A 15581-nucleotide genomic window follows, 5' to 3' on the forward strand; every position below is an offset into this window, starting at 1 on the left:
ACATTGCTAACCACCGATCCATCACACTGCTGTAACATGACATTGCTAACCACCGATCCATCACACTGCTGTAACATGACATTGCTAACCACTGAGCCATCACACTGCTATAACTACATTGCTAACCACTGAGCCATCACACTGCTATAACTACATTGCTAACCACTGAGCCATCACACTGCTGTAACATGACATTGCTAACCACCGATCCATCACACTGCTGTAACATGACATTGCTAACCACCGATCCATCACACTGCTGTAACATGACATTGCTAACCACCGATCCATCACACTGCTGTAACATGACATTGCTAACCACTGAGCCATCACACTGCTGTAAAATGGTGATTATGGTTTCTTTTATATAGTGCAATAAAACAAACCAGCTAATCTTTCTTAAAAACAAATCAAAAATGTAATATACTTTTTTTTAAACAAAAATTTTTTATATGCTCCCACTTTCCTTTTTGCCAAACAAATAAGTGTGTCCTGGCTGTCTTATCACAGCAATGGGTACAAGATAATTAGCAATGATTAAGATGCACGCTCCTCCTCGCGCAGCGCTCCTCCCTGCCTTCCCTCCGTGTACTCGACAGCATTTTTTTTTGTGGGTTCCTTATGTACAGAATCCTGATCTCTGCAGTCTGAGGCGCGCAGCATTTATTTTACCACCACTTAGTTACATTTTTTTTTTCCCCTTTAGATTCACCCTGTAACTGTTCGGCTGTTTTGGATCCGCCATTATTTGCTGTTCCTGGAGACTCCACTGATCAGCGATCCTTCAATGTCCAGAACGTGTATGATGAGGGTTATCACCCTGCCTAGGATTTTCCATGTCGCTAAAGTTTAATATATACTGGTATGTGTTTACTTATATAAATTTTTTTCCCCACTGATTAATTTAGATGTTTGCACCTATACATCAAGGACGAGAAACCGCAAATCCTCCCCATCGACGGTGCAGAGATGGTCACAAGGACAATATTGGTTCTGATTTTAAAGTAGATCTTCGTTAAGATAGGAACAATTCATACAAATAAATACTGCACCTGTTCTGGTTTCAAATGATGAATATTCTTTCATTCCACCTTTTAAAAATTACAAAAAAAAAATAGTGATGAATCCAGGTCCTTTGTTTACCTGCTGTCGCTTTGTCATCTTGTGGCGTACGTTCATATTTTTTGGGACAATTTCTTTGTTTAGCATGGTGCACAGGGTTCCAAAATTTCTACTAATGACAGAAAGAGAGCATTTTCTTGTTCTTTTAAAGTGTAACTGTCATTTTAATTGTCAAATAAATTTAATAGAAAATAAGATATATATTACAAAGTTTATCACGTGAATTCGCTTCTTTCTCCTGGACTGAAGTCTTATGCTCAAAATTTTCAGTTCACAGGTAGAATCTGTCTTCAGTAAAACATAGACTTTCCACATTACAGAGATAGATTACAGTTAGTGCTCCTAAACTTCTATGGAGAAAGTAAGAGAAGGCAACAAGTTTTCCTGAAACATTTTACATTAATAATGTCTTAAGCTAAAAAGTTTTTTTTTTTTTTTTTTAAAAAAGTCCCATGTTTTGCTTAAATGGTCATTTATATTTTTTGGGGTAAAACAAACCAAAAAAAAAATCTGAAATTTTTAATGTGAATGTTCTTTTGTCAGTGATTACTGCGATAAAAAGTTAAGAATATAAACTGGGCAACTAATTTTATAACACATTTTAGGTGAACCTGCCAGTTCAGCACGGTCTCCTCTCTCCAGGCTTGATTTGACAGCTTGGTTGATAGGACGGTGTTTTTTCTGCTGAAGTAGCCTCAAACAAGCCAAGAACTAACAAAATTTATAAATCGTATTCACAACTTTTTTCCGATCATTCGGTTCCCTCTTCCTCTTCGAGTTTTACTGTACAATTCCTTCAGGAGAGACTCCAAAAATTGATTTAAGATTAATACTTTTAAAGATTTCTCTGCAATCACTTCCCTTTATAAGTGGAGTCGGTAACCAAACCAGACTGGCGACTCCACAGCACCTGTCAGCGTGTACATAAAGTGCCGCACAGATTCATCTCAACTAAAAGCCAAGAACAGACATTTATAGGACATTTCATAAACTTTCCCAAATTCTTTTGAGAACATTTCCAACATTCTGCATTGTACTACGGAACCCAATGCATTATATGTTGTAGGGGGTCAGTCCATTTTATATCAATTTTGACTCCAACTCCACAGCCCTGTTTGTAAGTGAAAAGTTTTCCAGACAACTGCTAATTAAGATTCTTCGCGGCAGTGAAAAATGTGAGAACGGAGAGATCCCACGATGGAATCAGAGGAATCCAGTTGGGTCTGAAAGCCCTTTAAGGCCACCACACTTTGAGCCTCTTGACTCCATTCACATTTGCTTTCTTCGTGGCCATCACATGGGCCATTTTGCAGGACTCGCCTTCCAGAGAAACCATATTGGTATCACGCACGATTGTCATTTTAAAAACCATGCCAGGGAACCTTCCTAAAATCTTCTCTGCAAATATCTGAGAAATTCTCCTACCATCCTTCCTGTCAGACTCCTCTTTTCTTAATGAGCTGGAGTTAATCTTCAGAAATTTAGAAGCCCTTTTTTCTTTATCACGAGGGCAAAAAACAAAGGACATAAAGCCATAACGCTGCAAATCTTCCTCGGGTAACCGGATCAGGTCAACCATTTTTTCTTTCTTACAACATTTAGGGCTTCGCTTCTCCACTTTGTTAAACCTCATTCTACTGAGTCCCCAGCAGCTTCTTGGGCTTCGATTCCTCTAGAACAGATTTCTAAAGAGGCAACATGGGTGTCATCTCAGACGTTACAGGATGGATGTGGCGGCCACAGCCTTTGGCATCAGCGATCCCTTACATCGCTTATTTCTTATTGCTTTGACGACCAGGAATCCAAAAAATTACTTACCTGGAGTCCGTAGGCAGCACAATATCCATCCATAATAACAGTCTGATTGCTGCATTGGACACGTCTGGCTTTCTGTTTAATCAGACTTCTAAATCTTTATTATTGCTATTTTATCTTTTATTACTTGGGTCTTTAGGGTTAAAGACTGCAGGAATCAAAGTGCTTTATGGTGCCGAGCCTGGTCCTCAAGAACAGGCCAGGACCGTGCGTCGCCCTCTCATCCATGTGCCGTTCGCCCCATCAGCGCCCGATTTACAGAAGATGCCATGTTTAATGTAATGCATATATTTATTAGATTAAAACTTGGAATTACACATTAGACAAGTCAAAAATGTTTCACGTGCAAATCTCATCCTGACTATAAACCTCAGGCAGACGCCACAAACCACCTTCCTCTTCCAGTAATAACATTCCTAGTCTCCATCTTTATTAATCTTCTCCTCGGCACCCATTGTGCCCCCGTCTTATCACATGACCCAGATCCTTCATATATACCTTTCTTGTACCCTCATAACAAAATTAACACAAAAAAACAGTAATAGCCGGTGAGCAGATGATGGACTTATTACTCGGTGCTCAGGATAGCCACCCCCCGCTCGTAGAAGCTGTGAGGGTCTTCTTTGGTGGCAATTTCAAAGTCAACGGTGAAGATCAAGTCGGCGCGGGTGAAGTTCAGGTAGACGGGCAGTGTGACCTGGGAATGCAAAAAAAAGAAAAATCGTCAAAAACTTGTACGAGACTGAACCTTTCCCATGAAGTCGCTGATGAGACGCAGGTTTTACTTGTAGCCGGAGGCTCCGCAGACCACTCACCACGTTGGCCTTCTTCTCGGCGTTGGTCTGCTTGGTCCAGCGCAGCTGTGTCAGGGCCAGCACGGTGGAGATGGCATTAGACAGGGACAGCTTGTTATTTGTACAGGTCGCTCCTTGAAGCTTCAGACCTGAAAAAAAATCCATCATCTGTTAGAATACAGCTGTGTTATATGGCTCCTGAACATGCTGGGAGTTGTAGTTTTGCACCAGCTTTAGGGTTGCATGTTGTAGGCTGTAGGGCAACTACTGCTCACACTGTGCCAGGATATCTGCAGGCTGGGAGTTGTCGTTCCCCTTTGCAATAACAAATGCCAAGTTGTAACGCTGCGGCAGCGATGGAGCGGACAATCATCGAAAGGCCATAAATTACCTGTGATCCCAAAGCTATAGGCATCCAGGACGGCGTTCTGGGTGGTGGTTACGCTCACTTCTAGACACAGCTCCTCCAGAGACCAGCTGTTCGCCTGGGCCACGTACTGGCGGGTGGCGGTAATGTACGCCTCCGGGACGAACAAGCCGCCGATCCACACGTGGATGTTCTGTGGAGGACAACAAGACATCAATGTCTGACCCCGACGTGGTGGCCTCCTATTGCAGCGAGGATCTCGCAAACCTTCAGCTCTTTGGCTCCACCGGTGGCCGCCGCTTGAGAGATGTTCTGCAGCTGCTTGATGCGGTCACTGAAATCTGCCACCCACTGGATGACCGTCATCCCTGCAGGGACTGTGAATCGAGACCAGCTCCGAGGCAGGATCCCTGAAGGAGAGAGGAAACATTGCACTGAGAAGAATCGGACAGGTGAATAGGTCGCGGTAATCATGACCAGGTGGAGACCACCAAGCACCGGGATGACCCCAATGGGAGCTTCCGCTTCTCACTATATCCAGACCCCAATCTGCACACCCCCTATAAGCCGCACCTTTCACCAGCTCATTGATCAGGGTGCGCAGGTAGTTTGTCTGCTTCTTCTTTCCTTCACACACTTGGACGACATCTGTGAGATCCTGGCGCACGTCCTGCAGTAACTTCGCGCCCATTTTTACTTCACGTTCGAAGAACCTGAACAGAGGATCCTGGAAGGAAAGTTTGTGTCAGAAGTTTAGGGGGGGTTTTATGCCACTGTCACTCCAGTACATCGGCGTCAGCATCTGTCCTCACCTTTATGTTGTCCACCGTACGTTTCAGGTGGTTCAGGGCTTGGGGGATGACGCTCAGCCAGTTGCAGGCGGTGGTGTGCAGCGTCCTCATCCAGGACGGGCGGCCGTCAGAGGTTGAGTCCGTCCTCTGCTTCTTCTCGGTCTCGGCGTAGGCCAAGTCGTCCTCATCCTCCAGCATTTGCATTTTCAGCATTTTACTGATCATATCAATGCCTGAACCACGAGGGGGAGAGAACAAAACAACGAAGGGCAACATAAAGCAAACTCAAAAGAGGGAAGAAACGCAACAAAAAACGCGAAAATAAAATCAGACTATGGCGTCATCCGGAGGGGAGACCTGCAGACTGCGGACCCCCCCCCAGAGAGCTGGATCTAGATCACCATGGAGTAATGTGGCAATGTAACTTAAACCAGGAGAGGGTGCAGCTGTAATATGGACCCTATGGGTACAGACACGCAGCGACTGGCTAGGTGGCAGCACCCAAAAACATTTTTCGAGGTCCGATAAATCAATTATACCTCAAAATCATGTCTCCACCAGTCTGTAATGAAGAGTTCTGCGAGTCTTTGGACATTGTGAATTAAAGTCCTCTGCTTGCCTTCAGTGAATGAAAGTCTCGAAATTACAAACATTGGCCTCGGCGCAGTTATCAGAGGTCTAATGTAATGAGCCTGTGTGTGATCCATGCCCACGATGGATTTTGTAAGCAATGACATTTAGGTCACTGACTGCAAGCAGTGATCTGGAGAACAAGTGACAACACTGCAGCAATAAAAGTAAAATTAAAAAATTTGCATAACTTTTCACACACAAAAGTTGAGTGGTGTAAAATGCAATAAAATACACTCGCCTTACCAAACCCCTGCTAGTTCTGGCTGTACAATCATGTGACCGCTGCAGCCAATCACTAATTGCCAGCAGTGTGCAACATGCCACAGCGGAGGCCGGTAATTGGCTGCAGTGGCCATCATCCCCATCCAGCCGGAAGAGGAAGAACAGGAGCCCCACGGGCATCGTTGGTATTTGTAAGAGGAGTCTAAAACTTTTTTTTTTTCCCAGGAGTGGCCTTTAAAATGTGAAGACTTTGTAGAGCGCAATTACTATAGACAAAGGGAAAAAAAAAAAATTAAAGAAATAAAAAGTTTGTGAAGTGAAGCAGTGGAGGATGTTGGACACAACAGGCTAATGGCTCAGAGAAACATGAGGAAAATACAAGACTGTTGAAGAATGAGAACGGCCGGGAAATGTGTGGTCGGGAGGAGATGGGAAGACCCCCTCGTCAATCACACACACCCCAGGTCAGGACAGGTGAGGAACGTGGAGGAGATGGCAAGGGTTAATGCTGCAGATGACAGACAGAAGGTTAGAGATTAGCCAGAGATGAGAGTGCAGCGCACGTTACCCTGTGTGGTCAGCAGGACGCGCTCCGCGTTGTTCGGCAGCCCCAGCCACGATGGCGTCTGAGTGTCCGGCAGCATCTCCACCCACTGCACAAACTCGTCACGCCTACAGAAACAAGGGAAGAGGGTAAGAAGAGAAAGGCTGGGGTCTCCAGAAAAACTAAAAAAAAAAAAAGAATTTGGAAGAAGTCTTTACAGAACTGCACATTCATGAGAAGGATGCGCTGTTGCCAGCGCGCTCCAGCACCACCACGCTCCAGTACCTGATGCCGTCCGGCATTTGGATATCCTTGTGTCCATCCACCTTACAGGCCAGTTTAAAGTCCCCGTCAAAACTTGACGTGGTGAAGAGCCTCTCCAGGAAGGTGTTCAGCAGTCTCTGATCAAAGTCATTATCGATTCGGCCCCCGTAGATTGACTGCGCCATGAGGGTCTTCAGCGCGGACCACGGTATCTTATCTGGGGAAATGTTCTGTCGGCCCTGAAAGAAGAACCCAATGCAATCAGCGTCTGGTTCTGCAACTTAATGAGACTTCATGCATCAATTCTCCCATAAAGTCTCAAGGTTCCAGTTAGCAGTCAGTGAATGGAAACATTGGGGCTCATCTTGTGACCTAAAAGCAGCTGTACAAATGTCACGCCTGTCCTAAGCTCCAGGACAATAGTGTACGCCGATACATTGTACAAGCTCAGAACCACTTCCCATCATTGACAGCACTGGCAATGGATAGAAAGTTGCAGAACTTTGAGACGGTGCTCAATGCTCTCAACTTGGGGAGAGGAATTCGGTGACTTTTCGGACCTTGTACGAGTCCACCATACCCCCCAAGGGGTGAAAGGATTGTGCCAATTGCACGGCCCGAGTCCTTCACTGCCTCGCTTACCTTTGCGGTGTCATCCAGCCAGGTGTCCACAGTGTCACACGCCGACCGCAGATCGGATTCCCCAAATTCATATTTTTTGGACCAGCCCAGAGGAGCGTAACGCAGACGTTCCTGGATGATGGCGTGGAACCAAGCCAGCAGGAAATACAGGCGAGCGCGCTCATTGGGAGACTACAGAGATGGGAACAGAGTAGGATGAGGGTCCGCACCGTACTGCCAGGTACCAGCTACTGGATCATAGCCCCCACCTTACAGATCCTGGACACCGGGATGCTACTGAACGTCCGCAGCATGTTGGCCTTCACGCCAGGAGGAGGTTCAAACACAAAGATCCGTCCGGCTCGGAGCAGATTCACCGGCACCTTTGGATTAATCTCCATTGTTAGGAAGAGGCGGAAGGACGAGTGCGGCTGCAGGGAATGAAGTTTCTTCTCCAGCTGCATGAGCCACCCGGGGGCCAAGTGCACGTTCTTCAGCATCACCCACCTGCAGGGATGGAGGCAGATCGCCGTCTGGTCAGACAGGACCGGCACAGGGGCCGCAGCCTCACACTAAACATTGCATCACACCAAGGGTTCTTCAGACGCCTCAAGGCTACGGGAAAGGGATTTTATGGAAAGTACCAAAAATCCTCATTTTCCAGCACAGCTCATTTCTGCATCAGATGAGCGGCATTGATTAAATTGTTCCTGCACCCACCTGACAGGAAGACTACAGTCGGCAGTGAGCATCACTGGATAACCCCTTTACAATCGCAGCGCCATCCACAAAGCTATGGTTATGTCTGGTACTGCATCTCAGCCCCATCAGTAAGGGTTCTGACAGTAAATGAGTCCATCAATATCTTACTCCAGGTAATATTCATCCAATGTAGATGAAAAGAACCTAGTCCTGGCTCACACAGCTGAGGGATCGTTACAATTAAAGCTAAGTCAGGTGTAAAATTCTCCTCTTTTGGCAGATTTTTAAGAGGAGATAAAGCTATTTTCACCCAACAGGCAAATCGCATCACAGCCCCCCATTACATGCTGCAGCGTCCCTGGTTACCCTATTGTGTAGTGGTACCATCATTCACAAGATTAATAGGGGGCCCAGAAGTGAAACCACTGATCACGACACAACCTTATAAGTGGGGAATATCCCTTTAAATTAAGGATCCGCCACCCCCACCTCCAGAACGTCCTCACCTTCCAGACCTCACCGCTGTATTAATGGCCTTCTCAGCCTGACTGAAACCTTCAGCAGAACCTGCAAGAGCAAAAGTTCTGGATTTAGCTCAAGACAAACCCGAACCTTCCAGAGGAGACCATATATATATAAGAGAAACCCCCTACAACTAGAAGGGGCACAAACCAATAGCAATGGATGTGGTCTGAGTGTTCTGTTCAGCTGCCAGATCCTCCACACGGCTGCTGGCGTCGTAGCCGGGGACGGAGCACATCAGCACCGGAGTGTTTGGTTTAACCTGCAGTGAATAGAAACCCAATAGGATCGAACATACAACAACCTCCATAACGCTGTGCAAGTCCCAGTGTGTACACGGCCCAGCGTTACCTCCGTGTCCACGATATGCGCCAGGTCCAAGGGCTGATCGATGACCGACATGAAGCTGTCCCCGAGGATGGTGGAGATGAAGACGTGCGCCATGGCCAGCAGGCGGTCAGGACGGAAGGCCTGGATCAGGAGCAGGCGGTGCACGGCTTGGCCGATAGGCGCTGAAAAGCGAAGCAGCGGAAAATAGAAAACGCATTCAGGCCGATTAATCCACAGTCCCATCGCCCTGTGCAGTAATTCGATAGAAGAAGCTACACGTGAACGAACGCAACGCTCCTATATACCGAGAAGTGATGGAAAGATCGCTGCTTACATGGAGGGACTAAAAAAAATACACAAAAACTAGTTAGTTTTAGAGCTGAAGTTTAGCTACAATGAAGCATTAGAACGAAAGCACAACACTCTGCCCCGTCCTGTTTGCTGCAGTGTATCAGCGCAGGAAAAAGGTATCAGCCTATGGTCACACCAACTCAGGACTGGTTAGATCCTAGATTAGGGATCAGACACCTTTCAGCACAGCAACTCCAAACGTCTGGGAATGCTGGGAGTTGTAGTATCACGATAGATTGATGATCGTGGCGCTCGCATGGTGTTAGAGCAGTAATTGAACAATGAATACGACTGCAACAGAAGCTCCGCTGTGAAAGGTTAGTCCTGCACAGTCTCATGTTGTAGCCATTATTTTTAGTGCTCAGAAAAAAAAAAAATTGCACTTTTTTTTTTATATGCATAGACTAGACCCTCATCACAAAAAGATGGAGCCCCCAATTTTAACTTCCCGGCATGCCCCTCCTCCGGTACGTACTTGCAGGCTTCTCCTCGTTCCATATATATGGGACGGTCTGTTCAGGAGAACTGCTCTCCAGCCAAATGCAGAACTGCTGCAAAGAGACACAAAGTCCATTGAGATCCGGACTCCCTCCCACGTCCAGGACCGGACAACCATCACCCATAATACCCAAGACCACTTACATCATCGGCTTCAACCTTGGACATTACGTCCCTGAAGGCGTTCAGATTAGCGAGCCTTATCATGGCCTCCACCTGCTCCTCGGTCAGACCGCTTATCTTGGGTACGGATGAAGAGCCGAGGACGATCTCTTTGCCTCTGAGGAAATGCTGGAACTCGTGATCGTAGGTCGGCTCCCTGCAAACGGGACACCATGAAACAGTGCAGTAGCATTGAGAGAACGAGCGGCCGCTCACTGACCCCACAGTATATGCTGTGTCTGCATGCAGTGCTGCCATTCTGTGTGATAGTTACCCAATAGCCCCCTTCAGCTTGATCCTCGCCAGCAGCATGGCGAAGGTTATGTGGTCCTGATGGAGCATTCCGCGAGCCACGCGGTTAAAAGCCACCTACAAAGAGTTAGAAGGTTGTAATCTGCAGCATAAAGGCACAGGGACGACACGTGGTCAGAAAAAGGTCAGATGTGATCAGAGAATCTGTGGGGGAGCGGTCATGTCTCGCATTTACTCCCCCATATCATACCTGGAAGAGGTCCTTGGTGATAACAGAGAGCCGCTGAGTGTGGTCTGTGGTGTTCTTCAGGTTGCCGTTCTCGTACAGCACTGTATGGTAGATATCGAGGAAGAACTGCAGCGAGTACTGGTACAGGAAGTGAATCTGAACAGGAGCAAACACACAAGGCATGAGAATGGATCTGTGGGTCCGCACGGGACAGTTCTACCCGATGGCGGCCATGGTCATATTACTTGTTTCAGGGACTCCATGGTGAAGTAGATGCTGCTACACGCCGTAGACAGGGGCAGGTACTGCTGAGACACCGTCTCCACCTCCTGCATGACGATATCTGTTTCCTCCACTTTTCGGGTGACCTCCGCCGCCTCTTTTTTCAGGTTCTCCAATGTGGTGATGATGGTGTCGTCGTCCAGGATGCGACCTTTCACTTCATTCAGGGCCTGAAGCAGAGACTTCTCCAGCTGACGCAAGCGGAGCTGGAACTCGCCTACAATAGCGTAGAGGTCGTCAGATTCTCATGGACGCCGCGGACATCATAGACCGTGAGGTGAACATGGGGGCTCCGTGGACACTTACCCTGCAGTTTCAGGAGATCGGATCGTTTCTCGTCCACATCGGGCCTTTCTGCCTTCAGGACTTCGTTCAGACACTGGCTCTGCAGGCTGCTGCGAGTCACGGTGAAGTTTACAAATGTCACTCGAGAGCAAAGATCTGGCGGGAACTCGACCTAAGACGAAAGAAAATGTCACCGCCGTGCGGGAAAAGAGGGAGATTTACTACAACATCTAGTGCAAACCAAACATGCCAAACTCATCGCCGTCTTGGTGCGTTTTCAGTCCGTCTGGTCTATTGATATTGCACATTATTTGTCACCATCTACTTGAGGTGGGCATCAGGACGAAGTCAAATGTCTTAGTGCCCACCTCAAATAGGTGGATAGAGCCGAAAATGTCCAACACAACAACGTGACTGTCTGCATCAATCAAGTCAATGGCCCCAGCAGGGCAAATGTCAATTCCATTTTCCAGGGTTCCTGACAAAATCTGTGATCAATGCAATAGTAAATGTCCCTGGGTACATCAAATTGACGGCACCTACCGTGGGGTCTCTGGTAGAAAGGAAGATGACAAATGACGGCGACAAGTCAATGTCCTGATCCCCGAGAGTAATGAGCACTCTGCCTCCGGTTCTGCGGACCTCACGATTCAGCACAGGGTTCAGGATGGGATCGTAGCTTTCCACGTCCTGAGAAGAGACCACGAGGCCTTTATAACTTTACTCTCTCTGGGACCCAAACACAACCCCGAATCTCTGGTGCTGGGCACTCACTCACCTGGACAAGCAGAGGATTACCAAACCGGAGAGCACTTTCCAAGTTCTTCCTAAAGGCATCATCCAAGAAGCTGGTGCGGGTGATCTTCCGATCCTTGTACTCATTCATGATGAACTCTGTGGCTTGTCCGGAGGGATCGATGATCAGGGGATACCTACAGAGGAGCAGATGTCACGCCTGCACTCAGATCTGCTGCAGTCAGGCTCATTCACACGTGCACTTACCTGTTGAACCGCTTCAGCATGATGGCGTTTTCGGTGCACAGGTCGTCCGCAGGTAAGGAGCTGGCCTGCCAGCGGAGCCGCTCATCGGCATTGGACAGGTATTCAGTCCTGGCGATGTCTGTGCGGAACTGGACAGACGACAATCGTGTTACCGGAGACAATAGAGGATCTGCTAATGGGGAAAGGAGAGAAGGAATAGGCCGTTTACCTGGACATTGGCCTGCTGCAAGTGATGGGACCACGTGGTGAACAAGTTCTGCCGCATCTGCTGATCAAAGTACCCGGCATAGGCAATGAAAGCCGCAGACAGCAAGCAGTCGCCGGCGATGGTGGACATCTGGTTCTTGAAGGTCTCACTGGTCTTCTCCCAGCGATCTCGCTCTGCCGATAAACTCTTCAGAAGAGCAGTGCTGCGGTTCACCTGTAATGACAATAGTGTCAGGCACTACAACTCCAAGCATTCCTCGGCAGTCTTAGTTATTTATTTTTAAACCTTTGCTTCCACTGCCGCCAAGTCGGCCTTGATGGCCTGAGCCTCAGAGATTAGCACGGCGTACTCCTCCTTGTAGCGGGCGATGCTGGCCTCGAGGTCTCGGATCATTTGCTCCACTTCGTTGGCTTTTTGCTGGTTGTCTTTGGCGTCGTCTTCCAGTTTCTGCAGCTCGTTTCTCAGGGGCTCCACGCGTTTCAGCATGTCGGCATAGTTTAACTGATAAATGAAAAAAAAAAGGGATTCAGGGATGTGGTAATGAGAGCGGTTGGACTGTGGGGGCAGCACAGAGGCGCCACCGGTCATACAGTCCCAGTACAGGACCCTGGCAGCCTCAGCTTACCTGAGCGATTGCCCACTTCACCATAGGCCCGCAGGCCAGGGAGGCGCGGTTCACAATCTCATAATTGTAACTGGGATTTGATAAATAGTTCTTCTTCATCTTCTCCCGGATGGCGTCACTAGAGGAACAGAAGATTGCATCAGACACCGGAAATTCTGCACATAAGATCAGACAATACAAATTCTGCACCTATTCATTATGTCCCAACACCTCTACATAAAAAGGGTTAAATTATAAAATTCAAATGACCTGCAGCCACCACTAGGGGCAGATGGAGTATCAGAAGATTGGGATATAGGATCTTATGCATGTCTGTATACAGGGAGCTCCCCCTAGTGGCGGCTGCAGACAGGATCTCGTGCATGTCTGTATACAGGGAGCGCCCCCTAGTGGTGGCTGCAATCGGGATTTATGCATGTCTGTATATAGGGAGCTCCCCCTAGTGGTGGTTGCAGACAGGATCTTATGCATGTGTGTATACAGGGAGCTCTCCCTAGTGGTGGCAGCAGACGGGATCTTATCCCGTATCCCTGTATACAGTGAGCTCCCCCTAGTGATGGCTGCAGACAGGATCTTATGCATGTGTGTATACAGGGAGCTCCCCCTAGTGGTGGCTGCAGAAAGGATCTTATGCATGTCTGTATACAGGGAGCTCCCCCAAGTGGCGGCTGCAGACAGGATCTTATGTATCTCTGTATACAGGGAGCTCCCCCTAGTGGCGGCTGCAGACAGGATCTCATGCATGTCTGTATACAGGGAGCTCCCCCTAGTGGTGGCGGCAAACGGGATCTTATGCATGTCTGTATACAGGGAGCTCCCCCTAGTGGTGGTTGCAGACAGGATCTTATCCTGTATACAGGGAGCTCCCCCTAGTGGTAGCTGCAGACAGGATCTTATGCATGTCTGTATACAGGGAGCTCCCCCTAGTGGTGGCTGCAGACAGGATCTTATGCATGTCTGTATATAGGGAGCTCCCCTAGTGGTGGCTGCAGACAGGATCTTATGCATGTCTGTATATAGGGAGCTCCCCTAGTGGTGGCTGCAGACAGGATCTTATGCATGTCTGTATACAGGGAGCTCCCCCTAGTGATAGCTGCGGACAATCTTTGACAAGTGATTTCATGTAGAACTTTGCAACGTCAAGAAATCCTGGTTAGTAGTTGTAGTCATGACTCCCAGGTATAACATCTAATGTGGCCAAAGAAAGTTTTTACAAAATATGAAAATTTAGGGTTGTAAAAAGTGGGTGACAAAGCTGCGGCCATCTACCAATACTTCGGGTGTTATATTGGGGTGACGCAGACCCGGGTTGGTACTCTAGGGGCACAGCCTATAATCTCACTGACCCCATAGCCCGCAGGCATGGCTGATCACTTGGAGTTAGACGTCCAAGTAAATTGCACATTGACATTAGCCGCCTGTTCTCTATGCAATGTGGACTACACGGGCCGCCATGGTCTAAACACTATGATGGTGTAATCAGCGTCTGCAGACGATCTGGCCAGACATTAGGATGCCACGGCCACGTGCAGCATAGAGTAGTCACGTTCCTTGAGGATGACCGAGGATAGTTCTTCAGTACAGCAGGAATGCAATGGGATTTAAAGAGACAGCACAAAAAAGGGATGGAGAACAGAGGCGCCTGCTGCTGCTGCTGCTGTAGTAGACGACAGGCGGAGACAGAAGCTGGAGCTTTAGAGAGCGAGTGGGATCCCGCTGTCCAGCGGCAGGACAGAGCGCACAGCAGGAGAAATACCTGAGATCTCCGGGGTTTAGGTTGATAATGTTGCCGATGAAATTATCCCTGAGAAAAACTGTTCTGATCTTTCTCCAGTCAGTCGTCTCCTCTCCCAGGAGGAGACAGATCGACTCTAGGGCCAGTTTTACTGCGGCCGGCGGGTTGCCCATTGCCTTTACTTCAACAAGGTGCTGCCTCTTTATAGAGCTCACCGCTATTAGGAGGGTGAAAACAGGGTTAACGCTCGTGCAGGGTTAGTACGGAGAACAGCCGCTGCGGAGGACTGAAAGAAATCCACGTCAGGGACCATATAAACTGCCCTATACCAGAAGGATTACAACTCCTATGGGATACAGGGAAGACGCCCAACTGACTGGGAGAAGTTGTTCGACTGAGTGGGGGCGTTTACCATGCGATGACTATTAAAGTAGACTGTGCATGCTGGGAGTTGTAGTCATATTTTGTGTCCTGCGACCTCTATGACCGATTTCTTTCTCCGTCCTCGGCAGCAGCGGCTCTGATCTTATCCATTCACCTGATCTCTTCAGCGGAAAAGTTTACAATAGTTGGAATGAAGTTTTCCCTCATTATGATGGAGCGGATCTGCTTCCAGTCCGTTGTACTCTCGCCCAGCAGCAGACAGATGGACTCTAGGGCCAGCTTCACTGCTGCTGGAGGATTAGCCATAGAACGGACTTCCACCAGATGCTGCTTCTTTATAGATTTTACAGCTATGCCGGGATCAAAGACAATCAAAATGGACAGAAAAGAGAGAAAGAAAAAAAAAAAAAAAAAAAAAAAAAAAAAAAGTGGAGACGAAAAACACACGGAGGGGGGAAAGAAAGAAAGTGTGGAAATCTGATTAGAGAAGTCATTTCGGTCACATCATACAACATTCAGATAAATTTTCTGTTTTTTCTCCATCTGTGAGTTCAGGTGACAACAACGTTCTGTATCTGCACTCACAGCAGCCTATAGAGGCCCCAGCGATGCCGTCCCCCAACCCAATTCCGGACATGCGGCCCCCCGATCTGCCTTATGTAACTGCAGATGATATCTGAGTATTAAGAATGTGTAGGAAGGCAGGAAATGTGTAGGGTGTAGGAAGGCAACGCTCGGGGTCAGGAAGCCCCTTCAATAGCTGCAAGGAGCCACCTGCACATCTATGGTACCTCATACCTCTCGTATAATAGCTCTGCAAAAAAAAAAAAGCTCATCCTTT

The 15581-nt window shown here is 47.8% G+C and overlaps 1 protein-coding gene across 2 annotated transcripts in view; it reads right to left on the minus strand.

The window, feature by feature from the left end:
• Positions 1-3209: 3209 nt before the first annotated feature.
• The window catches only part of DYNC1H1 (dynein cytoplasmic 1 heavy chain 1), a 34848-nt gene continuing 22476 nt past the window's right edge, over positions 3210-15581 (minus strand). The window contains exons 51-76 of one of the 2 annotated variants that reach the window (XM_073638399.1): positions 14378-14573; positions 12622-12739; positions 12282-12497; positions 11997-12209; positions 11789-11916; positions 11565-11718; positions 11330-11476; positions 10808-10958; positions 10465-10718; positions 10241-10375; positions 10013-10107; positions 9721-9895; positions 9554-9629; positions 8749-8909; positions 8548-8659; positions 8382-8442; positions 7443-7680; positions 7195-7365; positions 6574-6791; positions 6313-6416; positions 4911-5122; positions 4672-4825; positions 4366-4508; positions 4123-4291; positions 3753-3880; positions 3210-3634 (exon numbers count right to left, since the gene is read on the minus strand). In XM_073638399.1, the coding sequence (XP_073494500.1) occupies positions 3506-3634; positions 3753-3880; positions 4123-4291; positions 4366-4508; positions 4672-4825; positions 4911-5122; positions 6313-6416; positions 6574-6791; positions 7195-7365; positions 7443-7680; positions 8382-8442; positions 8548-8659; positions 8749-8909; positions 9554-9629; positions 9721-9895; positions 10013-10107; positions 10241-10375; positions 10465-10718; positions 10808-10958; positions 11330-11476; positions 11565-11718; positions 11789-11916; positions 11997-12209; positions 12282-12497; positions 12622-12739; positions 14378-14573 (4058 nt within the window). In that variant the 3' untranslated portion in view covers positions 3210-3505. Of the gene's footprint in view, positions 3635-3752; positions 3881-4122; positions 4292-4365; positions 4509-4671; positions 4826-4910; positions 5123-6312; positions 6417-6573; positions 6792-7194; positions 7366-7442; positions 7681-8381; positions 8443-8547; positions 8660-8748; positions 8910-9553; positions 9630-9720; positions 9896-10012; positions 10108-10240; positions 10376-10464; positions 10719-10807; positions 10959-11329; positions 11477-11564; positions 11719-11788; positions 11917-11996; positions 12210-12281; positions 12498-12621; positions 12740-14377; positions 14574-14894; positions 15091-15581 lie in introns of both variants that reach the window. The other variant, XM_073638398.1, reaches the window with a different exon arrangement.

Source organism: Phyllobates terribilis, unplaced genomic scaffold (assembly GCF_046119375.1).
Source record: "Phyllobates terribilis strain yellow unplaced genomic scaffold, ASM4611937v1 Scaffold_7__3_contigs__length_470593459, whole genome shotgun sequence".
NCBI lineage: Eukaryota > Metazoa > Chordata > Amphibia > Anura > Dendrobatidae > Phyllobates > Phyllobates terribilis.